Below are 18,065 nucleotides of genomic sequence, written 5' to 3'. Positions count from 1 at the left end.
AAAAAAAAAAAAAAAAAAAAAAAAAAAAGAGCACTAGAGAGGAAAAATACTGTTAAGCCTGTGGAATCCACTTTATTGCAAGTGCCTGAATCTAAGTTACCCTTAATAAAGTCTTGATTTCTCTCTCAGAGTATGGGTGAATAAAATATATCTGCAGAGGTATTTTTGAGTAACCAGGACTTCTTGGCTTTTAATTTGAGGTTTTTGGAATCCTAATCTGATACACAAATCTACACGTGAAATGAAAGTAGGAATAAACTTGTTCATATGCAGCTCTACCCATACAAACCATGCAGGTGTTGACCATTTTCCCTGGTGGGGGCAGGTGGCAGGGCGGTGGTTGGAGGTTGAAGAGAGGCACACAGTAATAGTGGTGGCAGCAATATTTATGTAGAGGGTTGAACTTATTAACAATGGTAGCAGCACGCTAACTGTTGCCTAGAAACCAGCTTTTGATTGGAGCAGTGATGAGTTCTCTGTATGTCTGTTTCTCTTTTCTCTGATGTGCTGCCCCAGAATACTGTGTATCTTAGTTTCTGTAATCAGAATCAGTTTATTGTAAAAATTTTTTTAAAATTCTATGCCATTTCTCGATATAACTAAGTTGGAGATCACTAACATGGAGTTTTGTTGATGTGCTGGTGTCTGATGATTAGAGGAACCCTAGCTGGTTTGCAAGGATTGTATGTGGGCATTTAAATGATGGATATACTACTTTGTTTTGGACAGCTCAAATAGCTGCCCTTTATTCACCAGTAAGTAGAATAATAAGGTCATTTATTACCATGCATGTAAAATGGAAAAACTCACTATAAATTATAACTTCAAATTATTATCTATCATCTCCCTGCATAATGTGGCATAAAGTTTATTTAATCATTCATTCATTTGTTCAGTATTTGTTTAATAAATGTTTATTAAATGCCTCCTCTGTGCCAGGCAGGATATGAGAGGTACTAGGGATGTAGCAGTGAACAAGATAGAAAAAGGTTCTGAGCTTGATAGATGAGACAGATAATAAACTGAGCAACAAATGTGCCAATTACAGATAAGAGTAAGTGATGGGAAAGGCATCCACGTGATGAGAGAAACTCTGTTTGAGAGGTGAGGGTGTGGAGGGGTGTATTTTAGGTAAAGATGATCAAGCGGAAGCCTAAGTGAAGTGAGACCTGAAAGAATAAAGGAGCCAGACTTTCAATGTAAAAATGGTTTCACATAGTCGATGGTGTTTAGTATACTCAGAACTGAGGTGGTTCTGCTATGTATGATGCCACTTGTGTGCGAGGGTGATATTCTGAATTGACCCAGGAATTAATGAGGAAAGACAGTAGCCTGGCCCTAGAGCACAGCCTTGGAGCCCCCATTAGGGCAGGTGTTAAGCCCTTAATTGCTGGGTGATTGGGAGGGAGGGTCTCCGGGGAGGGACTAGGTTGACACTCAGATGCCTTGGGGGCCACAACCATTCACCTATTATGGTATGGAAGTATTTCAGTATTTAAACAAGCAGCATGGCACGTGTGATGGCTGGTCATCAGCCATGCTTGTGCATAATTTTATGGTTCAAGGAATTTTGACAATTAACCAATTGCAGTTACAGATCATTTAAGAAATTCTGGCCGCTTCACATAGCTCAGTAGAGAAAAGGAAGGGTTAAACTGCTGTTTTCAATGCCGGCAGTCATGATTTTATACTCTGGGTCAGATTTTGAGGAGGTAGCAAACTGAATGTATTCTTCCCAAGAAGGTAACCAACCTAACATTCCTTTTTTTTTTTTTTCTTTTTTAAAAATTAGGCGGCATCACTGTCCACGCCTCCCTACCAAGATTTATGATAAAACAGAGAAACCATGTCTTTTCTCCGAATATACCAAGAACTACCCTCTCTATCACTCTTACCTGCCCAGAGAGTCCTTCAAGCCCAAGCTGGAGTACCAGAAAGGGTGCGCGCCAATGGAAGGCCTGACCACATCTAGGTGAGGGCAATAATGTGAACGTATAAATGCACACCACTACTGGAGTAATGTACAGCATTAACCTAACGTTCAAATTGCATTGACATGCACTATCAATACATGCTATTGATGCTTGAATGTTAATTTACTGTATCTCTGAAAGACAATCGTGCATTTATTAGCCTGTTTAGTTTTCCCTCTCCCCCTCTTAAAGAGAAAGGATTCTTGCTTGGGGCTGGGGCGGGGGAAGGGGGACCCGTGGAGTGGGAATTGTAAATTGATCTACATCAAAAGGGTGGGAGGTTAAGTTAAGTATGAAAGGAAAATAATAACTAGAAAGAGGGTGGCTGCTGCAGAAAAAGGAGCTTTGGGCTTCTGCACAGAAGCTCTAGGTCAGCTTGGGTGGTGGTAGTGATGTTGGTTGTGGTGAAAGAGAACTTGAGCTTTTTTGAAATTATGCTATAGAGTTTGAGTTGGGGTCCCCTTGAACATTCTTCAGGAATAGGAACAAAGAATATTTCCTTTTACATTACCCTTGACTTAGCAACTCTGATTCTTGAGCTCCGGCTCTGTGAGGAGACTGAACCCCGTGGCTCAGCGTGTCAGGCCTGCAGAGGTATCTGTACTGAGGGGGTGGGGACACATGATCAGTCTCAGGGTTGTTCCACATGTTGCGGGGCTCTAACAGAATCTGCTGTTGACAGCTCAGTTAGTTATCTCCAGGTGATGACCTGTGACTGGTGACCCAGAGGAGTAGAAACAGTTGAGTCAGTTGGGCAGTGTTTCAGGTTGTAGAACTTAGTCCCCACATGAGACCTGAGAGCTGGGTGCCTTCTCTGCCTCCCAAGTTCCTCATCCCTACAGGGCAGGATTGCTGTGCCCTGTGAGGAGGAGGTGAAATTGTTCTACCACGATGCCCGCACATTACAGGTTTGCCAGACCTGGTAAAATTTCTTCCTATTGCTTCCCCCTTTGCCTCGCAATTTTGTGCTTTTCTGTAAAGGTCCCAGGTGACCCTGGCTAAGCAGAACACCAGTTCATTCAGTTTCCCCCAGGACAGGCCTGGAAATGTCCTCTGTTGAGAATGTGGGTTGGAGGCATGAAGTATTCCTCCTGAAAGCTGCTGTCTTATAGATCCAAAGGAAGAAGTCCATGTCTGGGTTATCAGAAAAGACCCGCAATGTGGGGAATGAAGCCCAGGGCTTTCTCGGCTTTGTGGGAACCCCTGGACAGGGGCAGCTTGAGAATGAGAGGGACTCGAGGGTCTTATCTGACTCTTGACTTGAATCAGGTCACCTTTATGCTGAGTAGTTATATTAAATGATTTGAGGTCAGCACAAGGTTTCTGGGTCCTGCTTCATGAAAAAAAAAAAGTAATCTATGCAACCTGTTTTTCAACCTGTGACTTACTAAACAATATAAACCTTAGGGCTTCCCTGGTGGCGCAGTGGTTCAGAGTCTGCCTGCCGATGCAGGGGACACGGGTTCGTGCCCCGGTCCGGGAGGATCCCACATGCCACGGAGCGGCTGGGCCCGTGAGCCGTGGCTGCTGAGCCTGCGCATCCGGAGCCTGTGCTCCACAACGGGAGAGGCCACAACAGTGAGAGGCCCATGTAAGAAAAAAAAAAAAAAGAATATAAACCTTAAAGTTTGGGCTTCATTTTCCCAGGAAAACAGCGTTCTTTGTTTCTGTGAGTCTAAAGACCACAACAAGAGAAGTGGATCATTCTGGAGCATTGCTTTTCGTTTTAAGAAACCACAGTCAATGCTCATGAAAGGAACTAGGCTTATGTGTAAGAGACATGTAGTTGGTAGGAAAGGATAAGAGCAGTGTTGAGGAGTGGATTACAAACATCACGTTCGGTTTCTAGATGCTGGTCTTCACTTCTCTTTGTACCCAATTTGCAGGAAGTCAAGAGTGCCTTGTGGAATACAGAGTACAGGCCAGCTTCAGATATTGTCCTGGAAATATTTGGATACTTGGAGAGTTGGATGTTGAGGGATGCTTTCTGTTTGTTGCCCACAAGCTCAGGAGAATGAGAACAAATCCTTTCTCTGGAGCAGGCGTCCTGTCCCATCCCCTAGCTCTGAGGCCCCCAGTGGAGCCCCACATGCCCTCCCGCTTCCCGATGGTGCTTTGCAAAACAAAAACTTGCCCTTTGACCTGTCCTAAATTATCCTTGCCTTGTGTCACTTACAACAATAAACATATCACCCAGAAAGTCTCTCTGTCCCTGCCAAGGCCAGAATAACAAAATCATTCATGTTAAGATATGGCCGAAGTGGAAGAATGAAGATACTGAAAGAATTTCCGAAACAACTTATTAATGATTGTAAGAGCCTTAAAAAGAAAAGTGGCAGGATCATGGTTACCCATGGGAAGAAAAAGAACAGAAATGCTTCTCTCCTCTCCTTTATTTCCTTCCCCAGCAAGAGGACTAAGGGACAGATGAGCAGAAGGCATCTCTTCTCTCCCCCGTCCCTCAATCTCATCATTTCTCAGCCCTGTGCCTACCCTGCTGGGCACATTTTTGTAGGCTGAAAAAAAAAACCTATGCCCCTGTCAGGATGCTTCTTTTTTTTTTTTTTTGAGCTTTGGTGGGCTTTTATTGACATAAATTAACAAAAATCAAGATTGTACTAACCACCTTTTCCGAACTTTATAAACTCAGCAGAGACTCTGGCCCATATCTGAATACATACAGTAAAACTATTCCCCATTGGGAAATGTAGAGTTGCTGTCATCTAGGTTCTCTGCCAGAGGATGCTGGGGAAAGGATGGGTCAGCCCTGTGTCTGCACACCTCTTTGTCTGTGTGGATTGTCATCCTTCTGCCCTTAGAACTCTGATTATTAGAATGTCTGACCCACTTACCTATCTAAAGGCTGACCTGGCTTAGTTTCTGAGTTTGGGGCTGCCACCTGCTGCATGAAAAAGTCATGTGGCCCAGGGCTTGGCTAGGTTTGGCGATTAAGCTCAGACACAAAAAACACCTGGTTTCTGGAAAGGTTATCATCCCAGCATGAGGCATGATTACAGCTGCACACAACTCTTACTGACTGTAAATCTTGGGGATTTACAGCAGGTGCCATGAGGTGAAAGCTTATGCTTTTCAGCCCTTCTTAATGTTGAACTGTTTCTTGCCGCCCTGAGTAATTCTCTCACAGAGGATCTGCCTTTAGTTCGGGTAGACCTGAGATCAGTTTATGAATAAGAGGTTTGTACTTCAAGCCTCATTTCCCCTTAGGCATGTCACCATGTAAAACAGTTGGGCCCCAGACTGGGACATTATTTTGTTAGCTAAGTGAGATCCCTAAAGATGGGCAAAGTGGACAGCCTCAGAAAAAAGAGGTGAGTCTTCAAGATGGTGTTAGACCTTTATTCTTAAAGGGAGAGGGGCCGAGGGTAGGGTGAAATGGAGGTGCAGAGGGGGAGGATGGAATCGGGTTCACCCTTGATGGGTTTGGCTGCAGGGGAGAGGGCAGAAAGTTGGTGGCACAGATTCCTTCATGTATTGACAAGACTCCTTGGTAGAAAGGAGTGTAAGGGGGAAGAGCTAAAAGTGAAAGGGCTTTTAGAAAAGCCAGGAAAGAAGCAAGGTGGTAGTAGGCTTGAGTCTTTTCCTACCTATTGAATATTACACATTTCCTGTTCAAATACATATTTCTCTACTCACAGCTATCCCAGTGGGGGTATACGTCCTCACCTCTATAGATTGGACCTGAGAATTAAGACATGCAGTAAAAGGTCTCAGCACTAGACTTGCTTGGGTAGTTTAAGAGCCTTTGATGTGCATCTTTGATTAATTTGGGGGACATTTTGGCCGTTCTTTCTTTAAGTATTTTTTCTGTACCCAAGGCTCTGTTCATTTCTTTCTCCCAGTCTTTTTCTCTCTCTGTCCTTCATATTGGAGAGCTTCTATTCAACCATTTTTCAAGGTCACTGAGCCTTTCTTTCTTCCTCTATTTCCATTCTGCTATTAAGCCCATCCAGTGAGTGTTTTATTTTAGATGTTGTTTTTCAGTTTTAGAATTTACATGTGGTTCTTTTCATATATAGTTTCTCTTTCTCTTCTGTGATTCCCTGCCTTTTAATTCATTGTGACCTTATTTTCCATTTTGCAACAAAGCATAGTTAAAATAGCAGCTGTATTAATCCTTGCCTGCTAGTTGCAACATCTGGGTCAGCTTGGGGCTGGTCTTCATGATTATCTTTTTCTTCCCTTGAGAATGTGTCACATTTTCTCTGTGTATGTCAAGAAATTTGGATTGATCCTGTACATTGCTTTTTTTTTTGGATTGTGTTTTTTAATTTTTTTAACATCTTTATTGGAGTATAATTGCTTTACAATGTTGTGTTAGTTGCTGCTGTATAACAAAGTGAATCAGCTCTATGTATACATCTATCCCCATATCCCCTCCCTCTTGTGCCTCCCTCCTTCCCTCATTATCCCACCCCTCTAGGTGGTCACAAAGCACCGAGCTGATCTCCCTGTGTATGCAGCTGCTTCACACTAGCTATTTAGTTTACATTTGGTAGTGCATATATGTCCATGCCATTCTCTCACTTTGTCCCCTCCCCATGTCCTTAAGTCCATTCTCTACGTCTGCGTCTTTATTCCTTTCCTGACCCTCGGTTCGTTAGAACCATATTTTTTTTTAGATATGTATGTATGTTTTTTAGATATGTATGTATGTTAGATAGATATGTATGTTAGCATATGGTGTTTGTTTTTCTCTTTCTGACTTACTTCACTCTGTATGACAGACTCTAGGTCCATCCACCTCACTACAAATAACTCAGTTTCATTTCTTTTTATGGCTGACTAATATTCCATTGTATATTTGTGTCACCTCTTCTTTATCCATTCATCTATTAATGGACACTTAGGTTGCTTCCATGTCCTGGCTACTGTAAATAGTGCTGCGATAAACATTGTGGTACGTGTCTCTTTCTGAATTATGATTTTCTCTGGATATATGCCCAGTAGTGGGATTGCTGGGTCATATGGTAGTTCTATTTTTAGTTTTTTGAGGAACCTCCATACTGTTCTCCATAGTGGCTGTATCAATTTATATTCCCACCAACAGTGCAAGAGGGTTCCCTTTTCTCCACACCCTCTCCAGCATTTGTTGTTTGTAGAGTTTTTGATGATGGCCATTCTGACTGGTATGAGGTGATACATCATTGTGGTTTTGGTTTGCATTTCTCTAATGATTAGTGATGTTGAGCATCCTTTCATGTGTTTGTTGGCAATCTCCATATCTTCTTTGGAGAAATGTCCATTTCGGTCTTCTGCCCATTTTTGGATTGGGTTGTTTGTTTTTTTGATATTGAGCTGCATGAGCTGCTTGTGTATTTTGGAGGTTAATCCTTTGTCAGTTGCTTTGTTTGCAAATATTTTCTCCCATTCTGAGGGTTGTCTTTTCATCTTGTTTATGGTTTCCTTTGCTGTGCAAAAGCTTTTAAGTTTCATTAGATCCCATTTGTTTATTTTTGCTTCTATTTCCATTTCTCTAGGAGATGGGTCAAAAAGGATCTTGCTGTGATTTATGTCACAGAATGTTCTGCCTATGTTTTCCTCTAAGAGTTTGATAGTGTCTGGCCTTACATTTAGGTCTTTAATCCATTTTGAGTTTATTTTTGTATGTGGTGTTAGGAATTGTTCTAATTTCATTCTTTTACATGTAGCTGTCCAGTTTTCCCAGCACCACTTATTGAAAAGACTGTCTTTTCTCCATTGTATATTCTTGCCTCCTTTATCAAAGATAAGGTGACCATATGTGCATGGGTTTATCTCTGGGCTTTCTATCCTGTTCCATTGGTCTATATTTCTGTTTTTTGTGCCAGTACCATACTGTTCCGATGACCATAACTTTGTAGTATAGTCTGAAGCCAGGGAGCCTGATTCCTCCAGCTCCGTTTCTCTTTCTCAAGATTGCTTTGGCTATTCAGGGTCTTTTGTGTTTCCATAAAAATTGTGAAATTTTTTGTTCTAGTTCTGTGAAAAATGCCATTTGTAGTTTGATAGGGATTACATTGAACCTGACAATTACTTTGGGTAGTAGAGTCATTTTCACAATGTTGATTCTTCCAATCCAAGAACATGGTATATCTCTCCATCTGTTTGTATTGTCTTTAATTTCTTTCATCAGGGTCTTATAGTTTTCTGCACACAGGTCTTTTGTCTCCTTAGGTAGGTTTATTCCTAGGTAGATTATTCTTTTTGTTGCTATGGTAAATGGGAGTGTTTCCTTAATTTCACATTAAGATTTTTTGTCGTTAGTGTGTAGGAATGGAAGAGATTTCTGTGCATTAATTTTGTATCCTGCTACTTTACCAGATTCCTTGATTAGCTCTAGTAGTTTTCTGGTAGCATCTTTAGGATTCTCTAGGTATAGTATCATGTCACCTGCAAACAGTGACAGCTTTACTTCTTCTTTTCCAATTTGGATTTCTTTTATTTCTTTTTATTCTCTGATTGCCGTGGCTAAAACTTCCAAAACTATGTTGAATAATAGTGGTGAGAGTGGGCAACCTTGTCTTGTTCCTGATCTCAGAGGAAATGGTTTCAGTTTTTCAGTATTGAGAACGATGTTAGCTGTGGGTTTGTCATATATGGCCTTTATTTTGTTGAGGTAGGTTCCCTCTATTCTTACTTTCTGGAGAGTTTTTTTTAATCATAAATGGGTGTTGAATTTTGTCGAAAGCTTTTTCTGCATCTATTGAGGTGATCATATGGTTTTTAATCCTTCAGTATGTTAATATGGTGAATCACATTGATTGATTTGTGTATATTGAAGAATCCTTGCATTCCTGGGATAAACCCCACTTGATCATGGTGTATGACTCTTTTAATGTGCTGTTGGATTCTGTCTGCTAGTATTTTGTTGAGGATTTTTGCATCTGTGTTCATCAGTGATATTGGCCTGTAGTTTTCTTACTTTGTGACATCTTTGTCTGGTTTTGGTATCAGGGTGATGGTGCCCTGATAGAATGAGTTTGGGAGTGTTCCTCCCTCTGCTATATTTTGGAAGAGTTTGAGAAGGCTAGATGTTAGCTCTTCTCTAAACGTTTGATAGAATTCCCCTGTAAAGCCATCTGGTCCTGGGCTTTTGTTTGTTGGAAGATTTTTAATCACTGTCTCAATTTCAGTGCTTGTGATTGCTCTGTTTATATTTTCTGTTTCTTCCTGGTTCAGTCTTGGAAGGTTTTGCTTTTCTAAGAATTTGTCCATTTCTTCCAGGTTGTCCATTTTATTGGCATAGAGTTGCTTTTAGTAATCTCTCATGATCCTTTGCTTTTCTGCAGTGTTGGTTGTTACTTCTCCTTTTTCATTTCTAATTCTATTGATTTGAGTCTTCTCCCTTTTTTCCTGATGAGTCTGGCTAATGGTTTATCAATTTTGTTTATCTTCTCAAAGAACCAGCTTTGAGTTTTATTGATCTTTGCTATCGTTTTCTTCATTTCTTTTTCATTTCTTTCTGATCTGATCTTTATGATTTCTTTCCTTCTGCTAAGTTTGGGGTTTTTTTTTGTGCTTCTTTCTCTAATTGCCTTAAGTGTAAGGTTAGGTTGTTTATTTGAGATTTTTCTTGTTTATTTGAGATTTTCTTGTTTGAGGTAGGATTGTATTGCTGTAAACTTCCCTCTTAGAACTGCTTTTTTGCATCCCACAGGTTTTGGGTCATTGTGTTTTCATTGTCATTTGTTTCTAGGTATGTTTTGATTTCCTCTTTGATTTCTTCAGTGATCTCTTGGTTATTTAGTAGCATATTGTTTAGCCTCCATGTGTTTGTATTTTTTACAGTTTTTTCCTGTAACTGATATCTAGTCTCATAGTGTTGTGGTCAGAGAAGATACTTGATACGATTTCAATTTTCTTAAATTTACTGAGGTTTGATTTGTGACCCAAGATATGATCTATCCTGGAGAATGTTCCATGAGCACTTGAGAAGAAAGTGTATTCTGTTGGTTTTAGATGGAATGTCCTATAAATATCAGTTAAGTCCATCTTGTCTAATGTGTCATTTAAAGCTTGTGTTTCCTTATTTATTTTCATTTTGGATGATCTGTCCATTGGTGAAAGTGGGGTGTTAAAGTCCCCTACTATGATTGTGTTACTGTCGATTTCTCCTTTTATGGCTGGTAGCATTTGCCTGTGTATTGAGGTGCTCCTATGTTGGGTGCATAAATATTTACAATTGTTATATCTTCTTCTTAGATTGATCCCTCAATCAGTATTTAGTGTCCTTCTTTGTCTCTTCTCGTAGTCCTTATTTTAAAGTCTATTTTGTCTGATATGAGAACTGCTACTCCACCTTTCTTTTGATTTCAGCTTGCATGGAATATCTTTTTCCAGCCCCTCATTTTCAGTCTGTATGTGTCCCTGGGTCTGAAATGGGTCTCTTGTAGACAGCATATGTATGGGTCTTGTGTTTGTATCTATTCAGTGAGCCTGTGTCTTTTCGTTGGAGCATTTAATCCATTTACATTTAAGGTAATTATCGATATGTATGTTCCTGTTACCATTTTCTTAATTGTTTCGGGTTTGTTTGTATAGGTCTTTTCCTTCTCTGTGTTTCCTGCCTAGAGAAGTTCCTTTAGCATTTGTTGTAAAGCTGGTTTGGTGGTGTTGAATTCTCTTAACTTTTGCTTGTCTGTAAAGGTTTTGATTTCTCTGTCAAATCTGAATGTGATCCTTGCTGGGTAGAGTAATCTTGGTTGTAGGTTTTTCCCTTTCATCACATTAAGTATGTCCTGCCTCTCCCTCTGGCTTGCAGAGTGTCTCCTGAACGATCAGCTGTTAACCTTATGGGGATTCCCTTGTGTGTTATTTGTTGCTTTTCCCTTGCTGCTTTTGGTATTATTTCTTTCTATTTAATTTTTGATAGTTTTTTAATATATGTCTTGGCACGTTTCTCCTTGGATTTATCCTGTATGGGATTCTCTGTGCTTACTGGACTTGATTGACTGTTTCCTTTCCCATGTTAGGGAAGTTTTCAAGTATAATCTCTTCAAATGTTTTCTCAGACCCTTTCTTTTTCTCTTCTTCTTCTGGGACCCGTATAATTTGAATGTTGGTGCATTTAATGTTGTCCCAGAGGTCTCTGAGACTGTCCTCAATTCTTTTCATTCTTTTTTCTTTATTCTGCTCTGTGGCAGTTATTTCCACTGTTTTATCTTCCAGGTCACTTATCTGTTCTTTTGCCTCAGTTATTCTGCTATTGATTCCTTCTAGAGAATTTTTAATTTCATTTATTGTGTTGTGCGTAACTGTTTGTTTGCTCTTTCGTTCTTCTAGGTCCTTGTTAAACATTTCTTGTAGTTTCTCCATTTCCAAGATTTGTACATCTTTACTCTTCTGAGTTCTCTTTCAGGTAGACTGCCTGTTTCCTCTTCATTTGTTTGGTCTGGTAGGTGTTTACCTTGCTCCTTCATCTGCTGTGTATTTCTCTGTCTTCTCATTTTGTTTAACTTACTGTGTTTGGGGTATCCTTTTCTCAGGCTGCAGGTTCGTAGCTCCTGTTGTTTTTGGTGGCTATCCCCCGTGGGTGAGGTTGGTTCAGTGGCTTGTGTAGGCTTCCTGGTGGGGGGCACTGGCGCCTGTGTTCTGGTGAGTGGGGCTGGATCTTGTCTTTCTGGTGGGCAGGACCACATCCGGTAGTGTGTTTTGGGGTGTCTGTTAACTTGGTATGATTTTCGGCAGCCTCTGTGCTAATGGGTGGGTTTGTGTTCCTGTCTTGCTAGTTGTTTGGCATGGGGAGTCCAGCACTGGAGCTTGCTGACTGCTGGGTGGAGCTGGGTCTTAGTGTTGAGATGGAGATCTCTGGGAGAGCTCTCGCCGATTGATATTAGGTGAGGCCGTGAGGTCTCTTGTGGTCCAATGTCCTGGACTCTGCTCTCCCACGTTGGAGGCTCAGGCCTGACACTCGGCCGGAAAACAAAGACCCTGTCAGCCACATGGCTCAGAAGAAAAGGAAGAGAAAAAAGAAAAAAGAAATTAAAAAAATATTTAAAAAGGCAAAGGAAAAAAAATAGAAAGAAGAGAGCAACCAAACCAGTAAACAAATCCACCAATGATAACAAGCAGTAAAAACTAAACTAAGATAAATATAAAAATCAGAAACAAATCAATCGCAGACAGCAAACCCGAAGTCTACAGTTGCTCCCAAAGTCCACCGCCTCAATTTTGGGACAATTCGTTGTCTATTAAGTTATTCCACAGATGCAGGGTACAACAAGTTGATTGTGGAGATTTAATCTGCTGCTCCTGAGGCTGCTGGGAGAAATTTCCCTTTTTCTTCTCTGTTCGCACAGCTCCTGGGGTTCAGCTTTGGATTTGGCCCCGCCTCTGCGTGTTGGTCGCCCTCAGGCATCTGTTCCCCACCCAGACAGGAGGGGGTTAAAGCAGCAGCTGATTAGGGCTCTCTTGCTGTCTCAGGCTGGGGGGAGGGAGGGGTACAGAATGCAGGGTGAGACTGTGGCATCAGAGGCCGGCGTGACATTGCAACAACCTGAGTTGCACTGTGTGTTCTCCTGGGGAAGTTGTCCCTGGATCTTGGGACCCTGGCAGTGGCATGCTGCACAGCAGCAGCAGCGTTAGCATTTCATGCCCGTCTCTGGGGTCTGAGCTGATAGCCGTGGCTCACGACCATCTCCAGAGCTCACTTAGGCGGTGCTCTGCCTTCTGTGGGCACACGGGGAAGGAATCCCCTCTCCTTGCGCACTTCAAAACAGGCAGGTCCAGACTTTTTCCCGGACTCCCTACCGGCTAGCCGTGGCACACGAGCCCCCTTCAGACATGTCACTGTTTTATCTTCCAGGTCACTTATCTGTTCTTTTGCCTCAGTTATTCTGCTATTGATTCCTTCTAGAGAATTTTTAATTTCATTTATTGTGTTGTGCGTAACTGTTTGTTTGCTCTTTCGTTCTTCTAGGTCCTTGTTAAACATTTCTTGTAGTTTCTCCATTTCCAAGATTTGTACATCTTTACTCTTCTGAGTTCTCTTTCAGGTAGACTGCCTGTTTCCTCTTCATTTGTTTGGTCTGGTAGGTGTTTACCTTGCTCCTTCATCTGCTGTGTATTTCTCTGTCTTCTCATTTTGTTTAACTTACTGTGTTTGGGGTATCCTTTTCTCAGGCTGCAGGTTCGTAGCTCCTGTTGTTTTTGGTGGCTATCCCCCGTGGGTGAGGTTGGTTCAGTGGCTTGTGTAGGCTTCCTGGTGGGGGGCACTGGCGCCTGTGTTCTGGTGAGTGGGGCTGGATCTTGTCTTTCTGGTGGGCAGGACCACATCCGGTAGTGTGTTTTGGGGTGTCTGTTAACTTGGTATGATTTTCGGCAGCCTCTGTGCTAATGGGTGGGTTTGTGTTCCTGTCTTGCTAGTTGTTTGGCATGGGGAGTCCAGCACTGGAGCTTGCTGACTGCTGGGTGGAGCTGGGTCTTAGTGTTGAGATGGAGATCTCTGGGAGAGCTCTCGCCGATTGATATTAGGTGAGGCCGTGAGGTCTCTTGTGGTCCAATGTCCTGGACTCTGCTCTCCCACGTTGGAGGCTCAGGCCTGACACTCGGCCGGAAAACAAAGACCCTGTCAGCCACATGGCTCAGAAGAAAAGGAAGAGAAAAAAGAAAAAAGAAATTAAAAAAATATTTAAAAAGGCAAAGGAAAAAAAATAGAAAGAAGAGAGCAACCAAACCAGTAAACAAATCCACCAATGATAACAAGCAGTAAAAACTAAACTAAGATAAATATAAAAATCAGAAACAAATCAATCGCAGACAGCAAACCCGAAGTCTACAGTTGCTCCCAAAGTCCACCGCCTCAATTTTGGGACAATTCGTTGTCTATTAAGTTATTCCACAGATGCAGGGTACAACAAGTTGATTGTGGAGATTTAATCTGCTGCTCCTGAGGCTGCTGGGAGAAATTTCCCTTTTTCTTCTCTGTTCGCACAGCTCCTGGGGTTCAGCTTTGGATTTGGCCCCGCCTCTGCGTGTTGGTCGCCCTCAGGCATCTGTTCCCCACCCAGACAGGAGGGGGTTAAAGCAGCAGCTGATTAGGGCTCTCTTGCTGTCTCAGGCTGGGGGGAGGGAGGGGTACAGAATGCAGGGTGAGACTGTGGCATCAGAGGCCGGCGTGACATTGCAACAACCTGAGTTGCACTGTGTGTTCTCCTGGGGAAGTTGTCCCTGGATCTTGGGACCCTGGCAGTGGCATGCTGCACAGCAGCAGCAGCGTTAGCATTTCATGCCCGTCTCTGGGGTCTGAGCTGATAGCCGTGGCTCACGACCATCTCCAGAGCTCACTTAGGCGGTGCTCTGCCTTCTGTGGGCACACGGGGAAGGAATCCCCTCTCCTTGCGCACTTCAAAACAGGCAGGTCCAGACTTTTTCCCGGACTCCCTACCGGCTAGCCGTGGCACACGAGCCCCCTTCAGACATGTCTTCACGCAGCCAACCCCAGTCCTCTCCCTGGGATCTGACCTCCGAAGCCCGAGCCTCAGCTCGCAGCCCCGCCCGCCCCGGCGGGTGAGCAGACGAGCCTCTCGGGCTGGTGAGCGCCGGTCGGCGCCGATCCTCTGTGCGGGAATCTCTCCGCTTTGCCCTCCGCACCCCTGTGGCTGCGCTCTCCTCCGTGGCTCCGAAGCTCCCCCCCCGTCTCTGCCAGTGAAGCAGCTTCCTAGTGTGTGGAAACCTTTCCTCCTCCACAGCTCCCTCCCACTGGTGCAGGTCCCGTCCCTATCCTTTTGTCTCTGTTTTTCCTTTTTTCTTTTGCCCTACCCAGGTACATGGTGGAGTTTCTTGCCTTTTGGGAGGGCTGAGGTCTTCTGCCAGCGTTCAGTAGGTGTTCTGTAGGAGCTGTTCCACGTGTAGATGTATTTCTGATGTATTTGTGGGGAGGAAGGTGATCTCCATGTGTTAGTCCTCTGCCATCTTGAAGGTCCCCCCAGATTGTGTTTTTGTTGTTAAGTCTTGCCTGGCAGTTGCTACATGTTGGCTACTCTGTTCCACAGGTCTTCTTATTCTGGGGTACCAGAGTCAAAGAGAAGCTCCTTTTGGGGACATGTTACTTTTGTGGCAGAAGGCAAACAGCAGAACCTGTTTTTTCTTTTCCTTTGTGCATCATCTAGTTTCACTTGCTCATAGGGTGCCAAATGCAGAGGCCTCTTGCCCAACCCTTCAGAGTCCCTCCTGCCCTGTGTATTGTTATTGTTATGTTGTGGAGGCTCTGGATTTAAAAAAAATTTTTTTTATTGGAGTATAGTTGGTTTACAATGTTGTGTTAGTTTCTGCTGTACAGCAAAGTGAATCAGTTATACATATACATATATCCACTGTTTTTTAGATTCTTTTACCATAGAGGGCATCACAGAGTATTGAATAGAGTTCCCTGTGCTATAAAGTAGGTCCTTATTAGTTATCTGTTTTATATATGGTAGTGTGTATATGTCAACCCCAATCTCCCAATTTATCCCTCCCCCCTTCTCCCTTGGTAACCATAAGATTGTTTTCTATGTCTGTGACTCTACTTCTGTTATATAAATAAGTTCATTTGTACCTTTTTTTTTTAGATTCCACATATAAGCAATATCATATGATATTTGTCTTTCTCTGTCTGACTTTCTTCACTGTAACAATTTCCTAAGTCCATCCATGTTGCTGCAGATGGCATTATTTCATTTTTATGGCTGAGTAATATTCCATCGTATACATGTACCACATCTTCTTTATCCATTCCTCTGTTGTTGGAGAATTAGGTTGCCTCCATCTCCTGGCTATTGTAAATAGTGCTGCGGTGAACATTGGGGTGCATGTAGAGTCTGGATTTTTTTTTTACATTCCTCTGTAGAGTGTGTTTTTTAAAGCAGATAGTAAGTTGATTGGACTCAAAATGGAAACTTGGTGTTTTGGGTGCAATTCTAATCTCAGTTCAGTTCTTTATCTTTCGTGCAATTGCTTGAAGTCTGTCCCATGCAAGTGAGGTCAGCCAGAGATTTGGGCCCAGTTTATAAACAGAATTTGAGCCTTCCTGTCTCTGGTCTCTCCTTTTCAGGATTCCTTCCTCACTTTCCAGCATCTGTGGTTGCCTCAAACTTCATCCTCTGGTTCTTCAGTCAAGAAGGATGGAAGGTTGGGCTTCCCTGGTGGCGCGGTTGTTGAGAGTCCGCCTGCCGATGCAGGGGACACGGGTTCGTGCCCCGGTTAGGGAAGATCCCACATGCCGCGGAGCGGCTGGGCCCGTGAGCCATGGCCGCTGAGCCTGCGTGTCCGGAGCCTGTGCTCTGCAACGGGAGAGGCCACAACAGTGAGAGGCCCGTGTATCCCGCCCCCCCCCCCAAAAAAAAAGAAGGATGGAAGGTTTTCTATTCACATTTTAGCTGCCTTGCCTGGCACAGACTGGAGCCTGCCTTCAGACTGGAAGCACTGGGAAAAAAAAAAAAAGGAAGCTTAACACAGAGACTCACCCAGTACCATTCCCTTCTCCCACCTGTTGGTTCGGCTCCAGAATTTGTCTTTGTTGCTCTTTAGTGCTCACAGGTAGTTGTTTTCGTATTTTGTCCAGACTTTATATGAAGCAATGACAGATTTTATCCTCAGCTTTAGTGGGGTTTGAGGAGATGAGAGAATAGAGGAAGAGACAGGTACAGTCATCCCTCCATATCTGTGGGTTCCACATCTGTGCATTGAAAATATTTTTTAAAATTCCGGAAAGTTCCCCAAGGCTCAAGTTGAATTTTCCATGCACTAGCAGCCACTTGCATAACGTTTACACTGCACTGGGTATTGTAAGTAATCTAGAGATGATTTAAAGTATACAACAGGATGTGCACAGGGTATATGCAAATACTACACCATTTTATGTAAGGGACTTGAGTATCCAGAGATTTTGGTATCTATGGGGGGTCCTGGAAGCAGTCCTCCACGGATACTGGATACTGAGGGATGTCCATACTGGAGGCGTATTCTTGGAATCCGTCTATCACAGAGAAGATTAGGAGGGCTCAGTGTGTCCTTACCAGGATAAGCGGCACGAATCAAGCCCTGTGAATCAGCCTAGGGATCTTTCTCAGTGTGCTGGAGTGGCCTGCCCAACCTGCCTGCAGTGACATAATGGTTTCCTTAGAGGGTTCCTGTACCCCGGGAGTTTCAGAATTACATGTGGAAATAGTGAAATGAAATTAATGGAAAGACAAAGAGCAAAACCCCATGGAAGAGATGAAGAGGACAAATGACAAGGAGGAGTATCAAAGAAGTCAAGGGAGAGAGTATTACAAGAATGAGTGAGAGGATGGACGCCGTGAAGATGTGCATAATGATACAAACCTGGGGACCAGTGACTGGATGTGGAAATAAGGTGGTACTTTGGAGGCTTTGGCTGAAGCAAGGAGTGAGTAGAATGAGATTTGATAGGTGGCACATGAGTAGGGGGTGAGGAAGGCAAGCCTGTATCTGTAGACAGCCCTTTCTAGCAGAGAGAAGTGGAGGGGTGAGAACTCCAGTGAGGGTTGTTGCTGTTTATTGTTTTCCTTTAGAAGTGGGAAAGACTGCAGCATGTTTAAATACTGATAGAGGGAATTCCCACCCTTTTACTACCAAGGGCCTGGGTTCGTTCCCTGGTCGGGGAACTAAGATCCCACAAGCTGCATGGCTTGGCCATCAAACAAACAAAAGGAACCCCCCCAAAACTGACAGAAAGCAGCCAGTAGGAGGAAAAGGTGAAACCACTGACGGGCTCCACAGAAGGGGTCCTTGAGATAGAGGGTGAGGAGATTTAGGGCAGGGGTGAAGGGACTGGCTTTGGGCCAAGGGGAGGAGCTCTTTTTCTTTTAATTGACGTATAGTTGATGTACAGTATTATATAGGTTACAGGTGTACAATATAGTGATTCACAATTTTTAAAGATTATGCTCCATTTATAGTCATTATAAAATATTGGCTGTATTACCTGTATTATACAATATATACTTGTAGCTTAAAATTTTTTTTTTATTAATTTTTATTGGAGTACAGTTGTTTTACAATGTTGTGTGAGTTTCTACTATATATCCTTGTAGCTTTTTATGCATAGTATTGATAGTTTATACCTCTTAATCCCCTACCGGTATATTGCCC

The 18,065-nt window shown here is 43.0% G+C and overlaps 1 protein-coding gene across 1 annotated transcript in view; it reads left to right on the top strand.

Moving 5' to 3' along the window:
- The window catches only part of SAXO1 (stabilizer of axonemal microtubules 1), a 36,582-nt gene that overhangs the window by 2,046 nt on the left and 16,471 nt on the right, over window positions 1-18,065 (top strand). The window contains exon 2 of the mRNA XM_007455569.1: window positions 1,793-1,972. Coding sequence (XP_007455631.1) covers window positions 1,793-1,972 — 180 coding nt within the window. The remainder of the gene's footprint in view (window positions 1-1,792; window positions 1,973-18,065) is intronic.

This window comes from Lipotes vexillifer, unplaced genomic scaffold (assembly GCF_000442215.2).
Source record: "Lipotes vexillifer unplaced genomic scaffold, Lipotes_vexillifer_v1.1 scaffold912, whole genome shotgun sequence".
Classification (NCBI taxonomy): Eukaryota; Metazoa; Chordata; class Mammalia; order Artiodactyla; family Lipotidae; genus Lipotes; species Lipotes vexillifer.
The sequence above is the reverse complement of the archived record's forward strand: the minus strand, read 5'-3'. Positions and strand labels throughout refer to the sequence as shown.